The sequence below is a fragment of the Microchirus variegatus genome (genome assembly GCF_963457635.1).
Source record: "Microchirus variegatus genome assembly, chromosome: 12".
In the NCBI taxonomy this organism is placed as follows: domain Eukaryota; kingdom Metazoa; phylum Chordata; class Actinopteri; order Pleuronectiformes; family Soleidae; genus Microchirus; species Microchirus variegatus.
The window spans coordinates 13,907,281-13,927,928 of NC_139813.1; the positions used below are offsets into that span (position 1 = coordinate 13,907,281).

At 39.3% G+C, this 20,648-nt stretch overlaps 1 protein-coding gene across 1 annotated transcript; it reads right to left on the bottom strand.

The window, feature by feature from the left end:
• Window positions 1–46: 46 nt before the first annotated feature.
• On the bottom strand, window positions 47–19,469 carry arhgap18 (Rho GTPase activating protein 18). The gene is made up of 18 exons (XM_083899155.1): window positions 19,172–19,469; window positions 9,770–10,052; window positions 8,827–8,956; window positions 8,355–8,434; window positions 8,103–8,252; window positions 7,163–7,226; window positions 6,209–6,327; window positions 5,627–5,698; window positions 5,434–5,527; window positions 4,796–4,887; window positions 4,478–4,555; window positions 3,662–3,821; window positions 3,461–3,543; window positions 3,126–3,332; window positions 2,784–2,918; window positions 2,233–2,354; window positions 2,050–2,105; window positions 47–1,586 (listed from the first exon to the last, which is right to left on the bottom strand). The coding sequence occupies exons 1-18, from the start codon at window positions 19,309–19,311 to the stop codon at window positions 1,495–1,497; spliced, it is 2,157 nt and encodes a 718-aa protein (XP_083755281.1). The 5' UTR covers window positions 19,312–19,469; the 3' UTR covers window positions 47–1,494.
• Window positions 19,470–20,648: the final 1,179 nt, after the last annotated feature.

Below are 20,648 nucleotides of genomic sequence, written 5' to 3' on the forward strand. Positions count from 1 at the left end.
AGCAGATATTATGGTAAATTAAGTGCAAGTTTATTTACAGGCGGTTTTAGTGGTCATTTCCAAGGCAGTAATAAGACATCATTATTTGGAAAGTAAAGTTTCACAGTAAACAAGATGATGCGAGGCAAGGAGTGTCATATGGAGATAAAAAGAAAAAAGAAAATATAAAAGTGAGACAGAGTTTGTGGCTTGCATTCCACAAAGGAAACACATGTGACATTTGACTTTGTGGTGCAGATATGATTCTCCACAGGCTTATGAAACCGAAAAAGCAAACAGGATTATTCAAGACATATGTGCCAAACAGATAATATTAATGTTATACTCCCAGCTAAATTAAACTGCTGCCATTTTTAGAGTGAGAAAATTATATTGTAAGATATCCTTACAGTATATTTAGCATGGTAATGTAGGAAACATGCAAAGCAAGTGGTTTAACTGATTTCATGCGTGTTAAAAGGCAGAGATCTTTCTTATACAAAAAACAAAAAGGAAATGCATTTTCTTCACACAAGCACATTTATGCTACGCAGTTTTGAGGATGGATCCGTACAGTGACACACTCAAACATCCAGTTAAGTCAGAATGCACCACAATATCTGAACGTGCGATAAAAACAGAGGTGTTGTCATTGCGTGTCCTGGTTACTTGACTGCAACAGTTTTTTTAATCATGAAATCCCAAAAGTGGAGGCAATTAGACCAGTTCTGTGCTGGTTTTTGCTGCACTCAATCATGAAGTGTGTTATATGTGGGACCCCAGTCACATGTAACTGACTGCAGTCTCTCCTCGGGTCCAATTGTTCCTCCTGGTTACAGTGAACATTTGATATGATGACCTGTTGTTAACTTTGACTGAAAAAAACTGATAAATAAAAGCCAACAATGGCCTTCAGAAAATAAATGTTCAAGAATTAACAGAATTTGATCATTCATTGCCACAAACTATATTATTTTAGCTTATTATAGCAGGCACAACAATGTGATTAGAGGTAATTAATCACAGTATACCAATGAAATACTTACAGTTTCACACCATACCACCACACCAGATAAACAATGAGGAAATAATGTATTTCCACCAGTGTTCAACAGTGGTCTGTCAGGAGCACAGATGTGACGGTGTAATTCACATAAAGGAGGTTTTTCTTGTATTGCAATTCAGGTTCGTTGTACAACTGCAGTACACAGTAATAGGCAGTATGTGAATGGTTGTTTTGCATATATACTGACATTTTTCATATATTCTTGTCTGGGAATCCTTGTCATGCAAACAATTAGAAAAAACTGTTCACCACACCTTTCTCCAAATGAATAATTTGCATTTTGGTGATAAATTTCAAGGTCAAACCAGAGTTACACCGCCTATGTTGAAAACTCTGTAACGCCTCCAAGTAGGTACAGTGTGTAAAACCTCAGAGAACAAGGTGAATTCTAGTCTCGGAAGGACACTGTGTTGAGAACAGGGAGTCCAGCATCCAGCATAGGAACTATTTCAGCGCTGTACAACTTTGATGACCCACTCTGCTGCAGGATTCAGCTGGAAGAGGTCTTTCATGAATGTTTCCCCATCGAGACATCTCTCCTCTTCAAGTAGAAAGACACAGAGAGAAATATTTCATGGATTTAAAATACATCTTTTCTCATACTGTATGTAATATGTATTAATAAAATGTAAAATCTAAAATGTGATATGTAAAATGTGATTTTGAACTGATTTGGTAAGAACAGAATTTTTATTTGTGCCATTAAAGTTACTTAAATTTGAATTTGGGAAATAATAACTAATATATATATGATATTCTCTGTATGACTTTGATTACGTGTGGATTGCTTATTGTATGAATTGTTTGGTTCCTCTTCTCTAATAATATTGTATATTGTAGTGTTCTGCCTTTCTATGTACAATGCTTTGAGATAATGTATATGTTGGGATTTGGCAACATATACATTATACAAATAAAACTATTGAATTATATATGTTATTTTGCCCTTTGTTCTGTTGGCTCACTCAATAAGTTATCAGCAGAACGACAGAGAAAGGACTTACTGATGTTTCCCCCAATCTCATAGAGACAGAGCTCCTCTCGTTTCACAGCCACGGAACTGAGAGAATAAAGAAAATACGTCATTGGCTTTACATACAGAAGACAAAATCATGTTTATTTATTGATGTACCAGTGTGCAGAGGATTGTATGTACTGTACTGTACACACAGTCAAACACACATTACCTGTCTTGGCTGAGGAAGCGTGTTAAAACGTCAGTAGCCTGCAACTCTTCAGTCAGCTGAACTGCCATAGAAACTTTCTTGAACTGAGGAGCTTGGACTCGAATGAAACCCTGTGAACTCTCCTGTTGTATTGAGACAGAGAAGCATAAAAATAGAGCGAGAAGAAAGCGCTATTTGCACCATGAAATACTGTACACAAACACAGAGCTGGCCTCTGTTATTGGTACCTGCAGACTCATAGCAGAAGCCGGCTCTCCTTCCTATTCTTCTTTTGTACTTAATTTCCTCATCTTTAAGAATTTTACATTAAGGGCTTTTCTGCTTTACTTTATTAATTTATTGATTTATTTTGCATCTATGGTCTTGGTGTGTCACCTAGAGTCTTCACTCTATAATTCCTTACTCCACGATTGTAAATTCTCTTTGGGATGTTATATAATCTACAGTCTACTGTGAAATTGAATGACACTCCTATCTATTATTGAAATTATTGACAGTGATTTCCGAGAAAAGGGTAACTTGAACAATGCAAATAGTAATTAAAGCTCTACCTCAGCCACAGCTTTATCAGGCGGTCTGTCAGTGGTAATCTTCTTCAGCAGTTTTCTTACAGCTCTCTCTTTATTTTGTTTCCGCTGACTTTCCATGTTTTGCTGTCTGACCTGGGTCACAATGAACTTGGGGATCTGGAGACAAACAGAGTGAGATTTGTTACCCAGCACAGCATGGTATCATTAGTTATACTGCATGGAAAAATTGAGTAACAAACTACACCTTAAACTATATTTTCTCCTCTGATTTCACTTATAAAGACACTGACACTAGCACACATGTACAGCTTTACAAGTGTTATGAATGGCAGAATAAAGAAAATGAAATCCTGTGTTGCTTACTGTCCATAGTAGATTCTGGTATCTAATCAGCAGACGGACAATATTGGCTGTGCTCGTTGCCATGGAGATCTCCTGTTGTTCTGTAACCTTGGAACGGAAGCCTTTGAACATGAAGATGTTGGGTGCCATGACAACTGAGACATTGTTTAGTGTCATTTTATTTTTGGACTGATGGTCAATTACATGTTGGAAGAACTCCACCAAAGCCTGGGGGGAAAATAAATAAAACATAAAGTTACAAAAGTGATAAGGAAGAATTTTTTTTCCCAAGAGAAAATGACTTGGGAAAGTGACAAAACATCATTACGGATGTTTAAAAATGAGTGTGCACCTACCTTTAAAGTGTCTCGATTGTGCTCGGGAAGCAAAAGGACGAGTAGGTTCAAAGCCTGCAGCTGTTGTTTCTTTGTGGGGAGCTCTGTATCAAACACACACAGAAAAGTGTTTAGATGTTAATAATGCATGTTTTTTATTCATTGTGGCTTTAAAGCTCTTGTGAATAAGCAGAATACTTCATGAAGAGATGTTGTACGTACTGTTGACAGCGATAAATGCACTGAGGTACTCCACAGTCAGTAAAGGATGGGGTAACTCCCTGATGAACAGCTTCAAAAGACTTGCGGCATCGTGCTGCTTCAACTGTTTCCATGGAAACATCCCATCATAGAAGGAGGACTCGAGCTCCTGGCACAGTGACTGAATATGGGACAGACACAAATAAACACAGACACAATGCTATCAGCTCCATGAAGAAGTCAGGCCGCTAAGGTTAGCAGTGATGACAGACTTGACAGTAAAGTAACAAAGTTATATGAACATAATAATCTTAACCATCATACAGTGTCTCTAATGGTGTCAGTCAAACACTTTAAAGGCGACATAGACCGGAAGCTCCAATTAACGCTGCTTATGGGTGTGTATCTGCGTCATTACCTCGTTTATGAAGCCCTAAAGTTTCATAACAAACAGTTCAGCCACTGCTGAGAATGCAGGGTTTTATTGTTTGCCTGAGCTCTCTGAAGCGGATCTGAAAAGTGCTTGCTGGTGACGTCACTAGCAGGTCTCACCAGGTTCACCTCTGAAAAGTAGCTCGGAGGAGCTGCGTCAACTTTTTGTTCTGTTGCTGAAGAAACCAGCACTAGACACTTTATAAGCTGCTAAACATCTTCTCAAGGACTCGGCATCAAACTCAACAGTGTGGCTCACAAGAGCGTCTGTGAGGAGAGATTTAGATCGGCTCGTTTGCAACAACAAGGATGTTTTTGACCATAAAACCAGTTAATGTTTGTAAGTAGACCTCCATAACTCACATATATGTGAGATAGGACCACTCTTTGTCACCTTTGACCAACCTTAACTCTCGTGGCTGCTCCAGGAATCCGTAGAAGCCCCTCTGTGTCTAATCCTTCCTCCTCGATATGAGAGATAAGCTAGAGATAAGAGCAAGATTATGTTTAAGTAAGACACCACAAGTGTGAAGACTACAATTTCAGTTGGACATACTGATAATAATGATTACAGCACAGCACCAGGTACATACAATGCACTCTACATTCTGGTTGCACTGTGAGTTATGTAAATTGCATGATTATGTAAAAGTATGTTGCTTCTGTTTCATCAAAAACTATAATCATCGTCTCCGACTGATATGGTGATTGGCTGCTGCTCACCCTCTGCAGTATGAATGGCACTTTGGTTCCAGGAGCACGTCTCTGATCCTGATCCAATAAAGTAATCAGGGGAACACCAAACAGACCAATTTCTGCACAAAACACACAAACACAAATGTTCAGTAAAACATTAACTAACCTATACAAGCTATGTAATATTTGGTAACGCTTTATTTGAAGGTATCTACATAAGAGTGACATGACACTGTCATTAATGTCATCCTGGTTAACGTAAAGTTGTCATTATTAAGACATCCCATGGATGTGTATTGAGAAAGTACATTTACCCCATTGTCTATATTCATGTGTTAATAATATATATATAAAAATATTAACTTCATTTATACAGCACTTTTCAAAACAAGGATACAAGGGCTTCTCAATCCTGGTCCTGCGTGTTTTAGAAGTTTCCTGCTCCAACACAGCTGATTCAAATAAATGGCTCGTTATCAGGCTTTTGCAGCGCTTACTAATGAGCTGATGTGAATCAGGTGAATCAGGTGTGTTGGAGCAGGAAAACATGCAGGGCAGTGAGTCCCCATGACAAGGATTGAGAAAACCTGCATTAGACAATAAAAAATATCATAAAATAATGCAAGTACCAAATGAAACATGATATATTTTATGGGTGTGTTTACCTTTAGTTTTCACTTTAACAGCTTTGTGCGCCTTAAGGTCTATTCCAGCAGTGTCGAACAGAGCAGTCATCTCCACAAGTGCCAGTCTATGTACCTAGAACATTAAAAACAAGCAAAAGAAGATGGTTTATCATAAAAAAAAACATATACACACACACATACATGGATTATATCAACATACTAAGATACTTACCTTTTTCATATCCAGAGGAGAGAGATCTCCTATTTTAGTTTGACCTGTTTTATCTCGAAGCAGCTTAAAGTTCTAGAGAAGAGAAATAAGCACAGCATTTACACTAAATATAAAAGGCTTATGAATTTTAGTGGCTATGGATCTTTTTTTAATAGAATAGTGGAAATAATCTGTTATATCAGCTACGACCACTAGATGTCACTGTAGACCTTATCTCAAAATACTAATTCACCACTAAAACACCAGTGATCCATTCTATGCTATTGTACCTCTACTGTAAAAACAATAAACCAACTATGAAAATCCTCACGGATGTTTGTTGGATTAAAAACCACACGGTAAATTAGGTAAACAGCAAGACTAACTGAGTTTTCAGAAGTGCAAGGAATACACACACATTTATAGTACTTGCAACAATAATGTGATTCAAATACAAAAAAAAAGTATATCAAATCATAGCACCTTATTTATTTACTGTCAGTGCAACACTTGGCACTCCACAACAGACAGACAGACAGGCTCATTTATCAATAAAGAAACACCCTGATTTCGAGTTTGTGTGTGTGTGTTTGTGTGGCTCACTGGTAGTTTGTCATCAGGTGAGTTCGTGCTTGTGATGACCTTTAACCCTTGGAGGTTTTCCCTGTAGGTGAGTGCTTGTTCTGAAAAGGCCACTTCAACGTTCAGCTCTGTCTCTGGTTCTGCTCACGTACACACACACCCCCCCCCCCCCCCCCCCACACACACACACACAGAAAATAAAACACATGAGATCACATAAGTGGTCCATTTAAACTGTGTTTGTGCAAGTACAGTCAAAGTGTATATACATTTAAGTGTGTTTACATGTATCTATGGTCATAAAACCACTTTGCTTTCATTACTATGGCAGAAAGAGGAAGAAAGAGTCCTGCTGCCTTTTATGCACATAAATAAATAAATACAGTACTGGTTAATCAACCCAACATTTCCAGCATGAATTTTTGCACCAATTTTACAGTGACGATATCCAAAATAGAATTATTGTATTAAGCATTATTCCTTTGTATATTGTCAACATGCAGCACTGTCTTCTTTACACCTGCTGAACATTTGCAGGCTTGATGCAAATTGAATATCATCTCGTAATACGTTTTTTTTCCCCTGTTCTAAAATATGTTGAGGAGTTGCTAGGCAGAAGTTTATTTGTACCTCAGTTAGTCATTCTCCATGCTGACTCATACTGCATTTGTGTATATGTGTGAGTGCATGTATACTGTCATTTGTTTCCTCTTCAGGACCTTTTCTGGTATAAACACTGACCTTGTCAGGACTAGTAGTCCTTATTGGGACCGAATCCTGATCATAGCGGGGCAGAACCTCCTTCATTCTGTTTATGCTTATGTTTCGGATTAAGACTTACAGTTAGGTTAAGTTTAGGGTTAGGCATTGACTGTATGTGGCTGTGCAAATGAGTGGAAGTCAGTGCAACGTCCTAAGAAGAATAGCTCAGCTAAGCTGTGTGTGTGTGTGTGTGTAGGAGTATGTTACACATACCAGCTGAGGTGACATCTTTTTGCCCATTCTCACTTCCCTCTTTGACTTTTCTTGGCTGCTCCTCCTGCAGCAGACAGGCAGACAAGTGATCAGCACACAGTGTAATGTTCAACAAGCCATGACTTCAAACACCACCTCTCCGTGCCAGCACATTTTCTTCACGTTACAAATTATCCCGTCTGTTAATTAATGGACAAATGGTGGATCTAAGTGAAAGATCTTGGTTATTCTTGCTGACAGCAGTAGTTTAAACTAGCAGTCTAATGCTTAAAGGTCCAGTGGGTAACATTTGGGTGTTTTATTGGCAGAAATGTAATTTAACATCCCATAAGTATGTTTGTAAAAGTGTATAATCACTCCTCGTTTTGAGGTGGAAGCTAAGCAATTACTTAGACCCCTGTTCCATGCTGCACTAGAAACGGAAAATGTAAACTCCTGGAACTTTAGTTAACTTAAATAATATATATTCAATTAATATATTTTACATGTCATTAATATAAACCCATTTAAATGTATTGAAGAGACTTTGGGTCACGTTTTTGTGGTTAAGTCTACTTCCTCATTGGTTGCTGATCACTTCCAGACTGGAGAAGCCACAACAAGAAACACTCCGTGGGCAAAGTTGTAACCATTTCCTCACATTAACAATAAGGAAACGAGAAACTTGTCTGTTGTGGTGGAACACTTAATTCATGTTATAAAAGCAGGAAGACATCATTGAGGGAAAAGAACAACCCCCAAATGAGTAACTGAGGTCTCAACTCGTGAGATCTAACAATTAACAATTTGCTAAATCTTTTTTAGTTTGATAAAAACACAAAGTTTCCAATAAGACCTGTTCATTCTTTAGCTGGTATGTATAGTTCACATATCTCAGTGTTACACCAATTCAGTGTCGATACGCTTCAATTTGTCTGTGCCATCGTGTGCGCCTTCTGACCTTTTCACGAGGTCTGAATATATCCCTAACATCGGGAACGTGCTGTCGGTTGCGTCGCCGTAGCGTCTGCTGTAGTGTGGTCACACGGCGTTCTACCGCTGCGGCCTGAGTTCTGGTCAACGTGGACAGGAAGACTGCACTGTCTTCTTCCTGTCAATCAAAGAAGTTAGACATGACTCAGGTGACGTAGCATTTATAGGACGACCTGAGCTGCAAGTTTGAAACTGATAAACCGCCTGGTCTCAATTATACCTGATCCTGGTCAGCCATTGAATGATCAAAGAGTCGACCTAGCCCCGCTTCTGTAAGCCAGGCCTCCTCCTGCTCTCCTTCTGAAAGAAAAAAAGAAAGGTGTGTGATATTTCTGCCTGAGTTAATATATAGTATACTGTATATAACTAGTGTCATACTGAAACTGTAGGTGAAGGAAATGTGGCTTTCAGCATCAGTTTGATATTGTCTACTTGTTTATTCGTCCACATAGAAGACACTTAAAGACTATTTGTATATACATATATACAAATACAGGTGCAGGAAAGGGAAATGAGTAACCACAGAGAAAAGATGGAGCTAATTCTGGTTGGGGCCTCTCTCTCCTGTCTGTCCAGAATCTGTGCCTTCATCCCCTCACATGAACCACACAGACTATAATACAACTCTGCCTTTTTGTTGTTATTCTGTACAGACATTGTTTTTCCATCCATGGACACACAGTGAACCATACCTTCAGGAATTTTATGCTGCTCCTCCTCTTGATGTTCCCCTTCTTCTCCCCTCCCTGCTCCTTCTCCTGAACTGGTGATATTCTGCACCTCCTTCCAATAGTCGTCCATCTCCAGCTCATCCAGAGAATCCTGCAAGAAAAACATTTCACGGTTTAAAATTTCAGTTTCCAGTTTCACTTCTAGTTTCCGTCAGGAACTGTGTTTTTGCAGATTAATCGTCTACTTGAAAGATGTGATGCGACACTGTTTATGCAAAACTTAGTTTTAAACAGACCTTGTCTCGCATTTCTCGCCTGCTCACTCTTCTTTTCCAAAAATGGTACTTAGGCTAAAATATATTCAGTGGCTATTTACTTTTCTTACTCCTCACTGCTGTGGAACTTTAACACATGCGCAACACCAGAGATAATCAAAAATGTGATTCTTTGTTAAAACAATGACATTGAAATAGATACAGTAAATGAAGGCCAGTCCATTCTAATCTGTTTTAAAAGGAAAGTTAGTTTCTATTTTGTGTTTAAACTGAAAAAGAACATTTTATTTGTTCGTTACATCTGTAATCTTATGCTGAATCAGAACAACAACTTGTACAATATCTTGCTGACAACTGCAAACCAAAAACAGTTTTACATGGTTTTATAATCATAACTGGAAAAATAATAAATGATCTATAAACATACGTTGAAGCACTACTAAAGTCTGATCTTTCCATTAATCTGTTTTTCAAGAGAGACCTGGCCAAACCTGGAAATTGTATGACTCTATCACTTTAAAATATACTCACACAGCTGAATGCACCCAACATAAATCAAAACAAACATAGAACAGAAAGTACACACACCGACATGTGATCTGGGCAAACACAGTGCAGCCAACGACAGAGCCAATGACCTCATTGAATGTTGACTACTACTTTATTTCATCACATCATTTATGGCTTACCTGAGAGTTACAGCGCTGACATGTGGGTCGGTTCCCGGACCTGAAGTTGGGACTGTGTCTGGGACTGCGGTTAGGCTTTACACCGGAGTTAGGCTTTGGACTAGAGCTAGGCTTCGGGCTGGTGGGGGTGCGAGACCTGGAGTAAGCCGCAGAGATTGAGTTGGGCAGTGATGATGACTTGACGCTGCCTGTTTTGCTGGCATTCGAGGCAGAGGCATTGGTGCATCCGTCTCCATGTTGGGTGTTTTGGTTCTGTTGAATGGTGTAATGGCCTGTTTTGCGGCTACAGGAGAAACAGACAAGAGACCAGTTAGTCAGGGTTCAGACAGACACATGTGGTTATCTTGATCTCTGCTGATACATGTCTGAGCTTGGCCGACATATCAACAGAACAAGTTCTCTAACTGTATTTATAAAGCACTTTAAAAGCTGAAACAAAGTGCAATGCGTCAGGCATAAATAAAATATAAAAACATAAGACCTAATAGACTTATAACAAACAAATAAGACAAATACAATAAAACCATAAAAAGACTCATCCGTCTCATACTTGGTCAAAAGCCAAATAATAAAAATGGGTTTTAAGATGCATTTAAAAGTTGACAGTGAAGGGGCGTGTCTAACAGAGGAAGATTGTTCCACAAAGCTCTGTCCCCTCTGAGCTTCCGTTTAGATTTTGGTAACTGTAGGAGCAGCTGATCCGCTGACCTCAGAGACCGGGCAAGAGTGTAAGGATGAAGTGGCTCAGAGAGGTAAGGCAGGGCAAGACCATTTAAGGATTTAAAAACAAATACAATCGTTTTAAAATGAACTCTAATGTGCGCGGGCAGCAAATGGAGCGAGGCTAAAATAGATGTTATGTGCTCCAGTTAAAATGCACGAACGCAGCAGCATTTTGGACAAGCTGAAGATGTGAAAGGGACGTCTGACTGACTCCAAAATTCTGTAATCCAGGCAAGACATAATAAAGGCATGGATTACTGTCTCAAAGTGTCATTTGTGACTGTAGGCTTAACATACGGTGCCAATAGATGAAGAAAACAAAAACGTACACGTAGAAGTTGACTGATGTCAGTCTTTAGAAATAAGAGAAGCCAATGGTCAATGTATGATGATGATTTTTTTGCCATAATATGACAAACATATTATGTTTGTCAGTTTTCTTTTCTCACTCAACCAGCGGAGTGGTGGCTATTACTTCCTGGTTGGGCAAAGCAAACAGGAGGACAGGAGATATTTAAAAAAAAATGTTTATTTATATATACAGTCTATGCTATGATCCAGATGACCTGACCAACTGATTAATCTGTCAACCTCTACTCACAAGACTCCTTTACATAACGGTTCGTCTCCCTTGTAGCCGTGCACTTTGCACCTTGTTTGCCGGTGACGTAATATTACAACAGCCGTCATAAAAATCTTCCTGGATTGTAAATGTTGGATTGTCCAAGAACTGAAATGCAGAGTATGTAGTGGGTGGTTCAAATAGTTTTGTCTTTTATTTCATGTGAGCTTTGTGTCTGCAGTGGAAGTTAGCGTGCCTTTAAGACTGGAAAGAAAGGAGAGATGACTTATGACACAGTGTGGTCAGTGAGTCAGACAGTCACACATCAGCCAAAAGACTATAACTATAACGACATTGGTGAATTTACAGCAGCCCAACTAATGAGGTCAACATCAGCAGAGGACTAAGAATAGCAGCTCTAACAGCTTGGAGTTCACTTTACTTACTCGACACAGTCTGTTCATCTCGGCCTCATCGAGACGGAATGAACCATTAGTGCTAAGTAGGGGTTTAAAGTAACCTTATCCAGTTTGTCTCGCTATAATGACAACCATTGTGTGTCGTCATATATACAGTATACACTATATACTATATCAACACTGCATTCTGACATGTGAAACCGACACTCATATGACACAGCCTAATACTGTCACGTGCAAACATGCACTCTAACAACATGTTAACAAATTACTTCTACTGCTTTGTTTTGCATTCTCTAATAATAACCACCTGATGGAGTTACAACAAAGACAATGGTCAAAGTGATACACATGCACAAAACTGCATCAAAATACACCAAAATGGTCACATTGATGCCACATTTTTTTAAACAATCTGATATCATTTCATAGTTTAAAGCAGTCAATAAGCCAGCCAACTTGGATTTGAATTTTTACATTTTTGCTGGATGTGTCGTTGCTGTATCAAACGCACCTCAATGAAATAACTTCAAAGTAGGGCTGGGCAAAAGATAAACAATATATATATATATATATATGGCGGTATGGTTTTGTCAGTATCAACATAAATGTTTAATATACGTTAATTCACTGTGAAAACACATAAACAAAACATATTCTTTAAATATCTAACATCATATTGTTTCAGCCATGTCGACCAGCCCTACTTTAAAGTATTTGACACAAGACACAATAGTTGCATGTATTAAGTGACATGCACTTCACACACTGTTTGTGCTTACATATTGGTAAAATCTGAGGCTCCATCCTCCCTATCAATAGACAATAGGATTTTCAAGCAGCTCAAAAATTGCTCACTGTTGCTTTACAATGGTTAATTGTGTTGCCTTTGTCTTTACTTATGAGTTCCTGTTGAGTTGCAGGAGTAATTGGATATAGCTACTGATTCCGATTTACAAGGTCTCGATTTGATTCGATTTCTGAATTGATTTCTTTTCAATATCGACTCATTTAGATATATTTAATTCCCCAGATAAATGTTTATAAGTGTTCACATAACTAATGCTGCACATTCTATACAATTTAGACTTGGGACAGAGTCATAAACACAAATCTACTCAGAAAACCAATGTCAACAATATTTCCATATCAATACAGCACTTTCACACCATAAAATATCATTGTATTTTATCAATATCAATATTTCCTTCCACCCCTAACAATAATTATGTCCCTGGAACAAGCTGACAGATTAAATTTGTCTCATTTCAGTACAAAATAAAGCTCAGTTAGTGTGTGTTTGATATTGGGTCTTGTTGCATTGATTTTACTGCTGCTCATCTGAATGCCCTCTTTGTTATAACAGGAAGTAACACAGTACGTTCTTTCTCTGCTCTCTTTCTTTTCAATCTTTATTTCCCACCTCAAGCCGCAGGGATTATTCAATGAGCTACTACAGCTCTAATAAAAGTGACTGACGGCGTACATGGTTGCCTGCAGCAGATCTGTCACTGCTGTGCCACATTCCAATCACGCTGAAAGGCTGCTGTAAATATTGTCATCATTCACACATCTGTTTAAGAATCAATCCAACCATCCAAGCACACTGTCATAAAAGAAACAGTTGTGAGGCTCTTGAGGAGTGCGAACATCGACACAAAAGAAGTTTCTGTTTTCAAATAGAGTCTGATGCTGATACAGAAAGCAACCTAGAACAATACAGCAGCAGCAGCAGCAGCAGTGAGAAAGTAAAATATCGGTCAGCAATAACGTTGATATACTACCCACGACATCACCACCAACTCAGCATATCAAACAAAATGTCAAACTCGATTGGTCCATTTAATTATTGAAAGCAGCTGCCACATTGCAGCACTTAAGAAAGATCAAATGACAAAAAACATAAATGGCATAAACAACTTGGGTTTTGGTAAAACTTAAAAGCTTCTACCGCTTTATCCTCCACATGAGGGTCACGGGAGGCACTGACGCCAATTGCAGCTGACATAGGGTGAAAGGTGACAGGTCGCCAGTCCATCACAGGGCCAGAAATAGAGACAAACAACCATTCACTCTCACACTCATAGTGTCCAACCTAGTCTTCTTGCTGCAAAGACTAGAGCGCTAACCACTCCACCAACTGCTCGTAGCACAAAGCTTTTAAATATAAACAAATGTCTGTTTTATTCAACCCATTGTCAAAGGAGGTTACGCAATGCTGGTGAAAGCCTGTCAGCTCCACATGACTCTCTCTGTCTGTTTGTCACAGGAGTGTTTTGTTTTCGTGTCTGTGGTGACACTCGTGCACTGCACGCAGTGACGTGTTTCTGTATCATTACTGATGGAGGGAAGACGCCGGAAGCATAACAAGAACACTATTAATGCAAGGCAACAGCAAACATGCTGGTTATGAAATGAACTTTGGTTCTCTGAAACACAAGTGAGGCATCTGACTATGGTGGGATAACAAAATGAATGTAGAAAGAGAAACATTTAAAAGTCCCATATTATACCCTATTTCTCCAAGTTAACCTAGCTCCCTAATGAACATGTCTGTGACATGCTTTGGTCAAAATACCATAAGGATGAAGCACCACAGCAGTTCAATCACCCTGCCAAAACAGCCCTGTTCAGAATGCTCTGTTTAGTAGTATCTCTTTAGGTCCATCTTAAAAAAAAAAAGTAAAACAAAACTAAAGGGACAGGAAATTACATCATTCACAGAGGCTACTGGGAGCTAACAGCAGTTAGCATTTGGAAAAGTGATTATTTTCAGGCTCTTTGCTGTCATATACATAACATGTATCCACTGGACAGATAAATCCTCTGAGGCTGGAAGTTTGTGTGGAACTCTGTGCTGCACTGTGGAGCCAAGAATAGAACTTTTCGCGGACTTCTGGTTTTCAGATACCGTTGCCCTTGCCAGCACTCTCAATTGTTTTGCGGACAAAGCGTTGCTCCATGAGACAACAATTCCAGGAATTTGGCGCATTGTGACGTCCCAATTAGTGCGGAAGTCAACATCGCATGTTTTATCTCCTGTACTTAGACTGAGGAGGACCACAAGAACACCAGTGAGGCATCCTTTTTCATACTTTGGTGACTGATAGGACCTCCAGAGTCCCAAATATAAGGATTTAAATGATTAAAAAATTAAAAAGGGACATTATTGCAACTGAAATTAAGATATTTTGAACAAAGCACAGATTAGTGATTATTAGGGACCCTGCGCACAAGGGTGCGAGGACCTATCGAAATTGCTCAGGTTATTATTATTTTTTATTTATAATTCTGGATGTAAGCATACACAACTTTTTGTTTTGTGATTGTACTAGCTGTCATATTATAACACAGGCTCACATTGTGGTTAGATTAATTTGGCAGATCAATGAAGCGTGTTCATGAATTTTAACTGTAATACTTTATACGACACATTATAATAATGTGTTATTCCCACTGGAACTAACACAATCTCATAAATGGAGTGAATTGTTTTATATGGGTCATCTGGAGGGCACTGTGTGTTCCAATATTTCGTCACAAACACATCATAAAGGTATGAAATAGTGAGCGATACTAACTTTGAAGTTGGAGTGAACAGTATGGGGTTGATGTGTTGCATTAATCAATTTGGAATTATGGGTATGAGAGTATTACCCTGAGGGTCCGTCATGCTGGGGCAAAGCCACATACCACAGCAGACTTCCTGCCACACACACACTGTGGACATATTAATACAGCAATTAAAAAAAAACCACTGATAAATATAGATACAGGCACTTTGATCTGGTTTTTACAAAGAACATCCGGCATTTTACCAAACCACAAGACCTCCTCCTCTTCTTCCTTTCTTTCCTCTGCCCTTCACCCCCTTTCCTCAACTCCTACACCTCACCTGGCACTTGTGTCATCTCCTTTTCCTCCATGTTTGGTATTTTGTTTTTCTTCTCCTGCTGTCTTCCTTCCTGCATTTTTCCCCCTGCCAATTTCTCCTTTCTTCCATCCTTTCTGACATTGTCCGGACAGCATTTATCTTAACCTCAGTGTGCAGAAACATGCTGTGTGTTTCCTCTCTGTTTCACTTTGCCAAAGACAAGACATGTGAGCTACCTTGAACAGCTTAGTAAGCTATGTGAACAATGGCAGACATGTCCTGGTTTTCATAGAGCTACAGTAAAAAGAAAACCTCAGAAAACCATAAATCCAAGATTAGCCATTATTCATCATCTATCTCTAAACCTGTCTAATGTACAACAAATATCCGACGCTGACAACAGACTAAAGCTGCCATTGATTACTTTTTTTTATGGCTCTGATGCAACAGATTCTATACTATCCGATTGGCTGAAGGGATCGTGCTTTGTTTTCCATTCCACCACAATCCTGTGGTGCAAGAAAATATGTCCACAAGCTTGTTAAATATTAATCACTGCGGCTTCCACAGTGTGGAGTTTCTGTTGACCGCGCTCTGGGTGATTTGCCAATCTGGAAAAATCAGTGAAAAACAGCCATGGCGTCTTCGAAGTGAGCCGAGGTTAAAATGTTTTTTTGTTGTTGATGCTTTTTTCTTTTTTTAAGGGGCTATATCATTTCATAGAACATAACAGTGGCATAAAAGTCACAGTACGCATGACTCCACTGCACACAGATAGGCTGCCCTTGTGCCGAAAACAAACACACGCTCTCTCCCTGGCACACGTTCATACATTCAAACTGACCACTAAAACAAAAACACTCCCACAGCTGTGTGAGTGTTTGTTCTAGTCTTTGTACCTTTATCCACACACACCTTTTATCAGTGCCTTAAAGCTACAGTCAAAGTGTGCGGCTTCGTGTGTCATGAAAACTGCAAGTTAAAATAAATGATGAGGTCCAGAAATGACTAGAAGGAAACAGTATCGGCCATTCAATCTACATTTCAATATTCACACTATAAATATGAAGGAGCAATATTAAAAAGGTGTATCTGCATACAATGTTCTTTTAAACCTGGTTGCGTACCTGGTTTTTGTTTGATTGTCCACACGTGGTTGACCCTGAATACACAGTGGGTGAAGTTGTGGACATTTGATTCATGCATGATTTATTTCGCTGTAACACTTGGGCTTGTTTTTCCTGTTTTGTTCGGTTGTATTTAGGGTTTAGTTTTGTAGAGAGAATTGTGGGTCATTGCTTTGTTGTTGTGTATTAAAATCTTATCAAAATGTGGCATACCTTCCAAATATTACAGTAACTAGTCTACAAGGATGAGAATTTAAAGATATGAATTACCATTATCCAAAAGCAGAATCCTTCATATCAACAGTGAACAAAGCAATGAAGCTAATGAAGTTCAGAAGGGTTTGTTTAAAAGATGAGACGAGTGTGTGGTATTTCCATTTACATCCACAGGTGCCAGCTGCCCTCTGTGAAAACAGTGAGCGTCTCTGTTCCCCAGTTGGACACAGTTGCTGGTGTGAGCGATGACCCACAGGCTGGATCAGTCAGCTGCTCATATCATATCCACCCCCCTGCCCTTCTTTTGTGCTGGAGGTCTGAATCAGTTCGTCTTCATCAACGTCTCTCTCTCTGTTTCTGCCTCTTTTGCTGTTCCTTTCTCAAGACTGTTATTTTAGACGCGCCTTTTCATTCTTCCGTTCACTACAGTAGCATGTTATTATGACTTCTGTTCTGCTACAGAACACCAGCTCTGACGGCCCTTTTAATTGCAGCCCACGTTTGGCTGGTGTCTTGTAACTCTTCACAGATCGTCTTCCTTCCTCCACATGTCATTTCCTGTGCAGCTTAGTATTGCTGCCGACTTGCTGCTGCCTCACACACTACACTTATTAAAACCATGTGTGACACACATACTTTGGGAAGTGTTCTCTCCTAAAGACAGTGGAAAACAGTTGTACAAAGATGAACTTCTGGCCTAAAGAAGTTGGCTCCTTAGGACAAATGTCTACTGCTGGTTATAGGGCAGCAGATTATCTGTCTGTCTGTTTGTCAGTCTGTCTCCCACTCCTTGACCACAAAAGCAAGCTTCATGTCAACCTAGACAGGACACACAAGCACACAAACACACGCTGTTGTTGGAGATGAGACACAAAGGCAGGCTGTAATGTGATGCTGGGTTTTTTCCAGTTAGCTGGAGAAGCCATCTGGAACACACACACATGAATACATATACTGTACACACACACTTTCATACAAATTGCAGGTGTGTCCACCTGAATAGCAGCTGCACTAGGTTGTTTACTTTTACCACATCATAGTTGTTGACATCAGTTGCTTGCTTAAGTAAGCATGCACGGGACATTATTTTAGTGTAACTGAAAAGTTATTTCCATATAAGCGTAGTTCCTGTGCATGACAAGAAGCTTGTCATTATCCTGTAGATGTGAGTCATACATATCTGCTTACCACCGACCATAAAAACAACAAGAGATATTGGTATTCATCCCTGCAGTAATACAATCATCACACCTGCTGATCAGTTACTTGTTTAAGCCGTTTAAGCAGCTAAAAGAGACAATTGTTTGCTGGTTTCAGTGTAAATCAGTCAACTTTAACTCAGCAGCGCAGTTGTATCACTTTCAATCCTAGTTGATGAGTAAAGTGTGGAAAAAAGTAATAAAAAGTGAAATTTTTGCTTAAAAAGCAGCAGAAGGAATTCAGTGTTATCCAACTAACCATTAGTTGATTGGGTGGTTGATTAATTACCCCACAAGGGGCAACAAAACAATGCACGCTGATTCATATCCTTGTGTTGGTACTATCTTTAGAAACTACAGGGGTAAATGACCCTGAAGAATCTGTCGTGGTTATAACAAAGCCAAGGTGAACCTGCTGATGAGCTGATAAGGAAACTGCTGAAGAAATAACATAACCCAGGGCCATGCAAGGAGGAGCTGGACATAAAAAGCACACACAAAAGGAAAATGGTTGCCTTCTGAGGAGAAACTAACTGACCAGATTAGTATTAGCTGTTAGTGCGATGGGTTTTTAATTTAACTCTTTTGCTCAATAAACATTCATTTTATGCTTTGGAACACAGTGACCTTTGCTCACCACCACCCTTTGATCACACACAAACAAACATTCTTGTACAGCATTTTAGTCATTTAGTGAGGACCCACATAGACTAATGATTCCTTAGCTCTTTACCCTAACCTAACCCTAACCAGTGACCTAAACACTCATATAAACCTAATTGTAACCCTGAATCCAGGTTAACCCTCCAACTAACTTTAAGGTAGTGAGGACCAGTAGACTCAGAGATGAAATTATTGTAATTATACTCAGGCAAAATCAACAAAACAGCAGTACAAATGCAAACAGCAAATAAACTTGGTTGCAATAGTCATAGTCCCCACATGTGTGTGTATGTGGGATGTTCTAGCTTCATTTTACATACAAGTACACACACTACATTGGACACTACATTGACTCCCATTCATTTGGACAGTCATACTAAAGTTTTACCCTGAACCTAACCCTGACCACAGTCTACATATATGTCCTAACTGTAACCAGAGCCTCAGAAACGAGCTTCTGCCTCGTTACTAACAGACTTTAGGGACATTTTCAGGTCAGTGTTTACACCAGAAAAGGTCAACCAGAAGATATCAAAAACAAGCGCACACACGCACACACACATGAGCGCCCTCGTTCTACAGTAGTGTAAAGTCGTGGTCACACACTAACTTGTCCCACCTGTGTCCGGTGGACTCGTGGTCCTGTGCTGACGGACAGTTGGGAGGAGGACACAGTCCAGTTTTCGACAACAGTTCCGCGTTGCTGTGGTAACCCGTTAAAACCACTCCCTGGGTCTGCTCCTGCTGCTGCCGACTCATGTTTCTCTTCTTCTTCTTCTCCTTCTTTCCTCTGCTTCACTCACAGCTCGCAGACAAACACAGCTCAGTCTGTGGAGAACATATATGTCGTATTATCTGTCCGCGACTTCCATGGCTGGACTGTTCCGCTGTCGACTCATTCTGACTCCTCACTTTCCTCCTTCTTTCCCTCTGTCTCTTCCCTTCTATTCCCTCTCCAGCCTGTTACTGTGTGTGTGTGTGTGTGTGTGTGTGTGCGCAACACAGCTCTATGATTGGCTGAAACTACAGGGCAAAGTTTTTCACAGGTGAATGCGCCCCCTGCTGTTCAGAGTGAGCAGACTGACAATTCTCTTTTTTAAAGGTATGTTTGCACTATTCTTCTGTGTATTGTGAATATTATATATATTATGTGACCAACTTCAAGATATTTTTGATATTTTGTCTTATATTTTAAATTTTTTATCGTGTTGCTAATTATATTCCCATTTTATTTGTATACCCTTAATTGCAACTATGTTTTGTACACTACACTCTGTACTTATCCCCTTTGCTGCTGTAAAAAGTAAGTTTCCCCATTGTAGGACCAATTAAATAACATCTAATCTAAACTAATCTACTGTAATCTAATGTTATCCAATATAATCTGAGGTTCAAACCAAGCAACAGCATGGGGAAGAAAGCTGATGTCAGTGACTTCCACAGCAATGACCACACTGGGTGTCACTCCTGCCACTTTATTAGGTGTCCTGTGTACCTAATAAAGTGGCCAGTGACTGTATTTATACAAGACATAAGAAAAAAACTGTTGTAGAGTGTAATGCTTTATAAAAATCAGAGTTCGATAAGCTCAAACAACACAAAAGATGAGTAGAAATACCATTAAAACAGTGACATTGACTCAGACTGCATTAGCATTTGACGTGAAATGAGGACGAGGGTGTGAATGAGTTTGTTTGTTGCAAATTCTTTGTTTTATAACGTTTTGGGGCATTTTAACTTTATGACAAATAAATGGCACTACCTTCTGCAACACTAGAACTCGTTTTCACGCTGATATTAAGTGAAAACTGTAGAAATCGTGTTTAAACACTCTGCCTTCCTTAATCAATGTGCAGCCAAAACAAACACTGAGATATTTCAAGGCCAAACAGTGAATTGGTCCTTGTCTGTACAAATAACTTCAAATAACCCAACAAAAATCATGACTAAACAAATAGCAGCTGCATTTTTACAGGTCATATCTTACAAAACACTTGGAAACAATTTGTAAAAATAACTCCACTAAAACTCAATGTACTGAGCCCTGACACACATGTTCTGAGGGTCAATTCACTGGTTAGAAATGTTTTACTAAC

What these genes read in the sequence shown, in the direction of transcription:
- arhgap18 (XM_083899155.1), bottom strand. Translation starts at nt 19,311, where the DNA reads ATGAGTCGGCAGCAGCAGGAGCAGACCCAGGGAGTGGTTTTAACGGGT. An exon ending in GTCAGCGCTGTAACTCTCAG is followed by an intron (nt 8,957 to 9,769) that starts GTAAGCCATAAA and finishes TTTTTCTTGCAG; the next exon opens with GATTCTCTGGATGAGCTGGA. An exon ending in CACCTGATGACAAACTACCA is followed by an intron (nt 5,699 to 6,208) that starts GTGAGCCACACA and finishes TCTCTTCTCTAG; the next exon opens with AACTTTAAGCTGCTTCGAGA.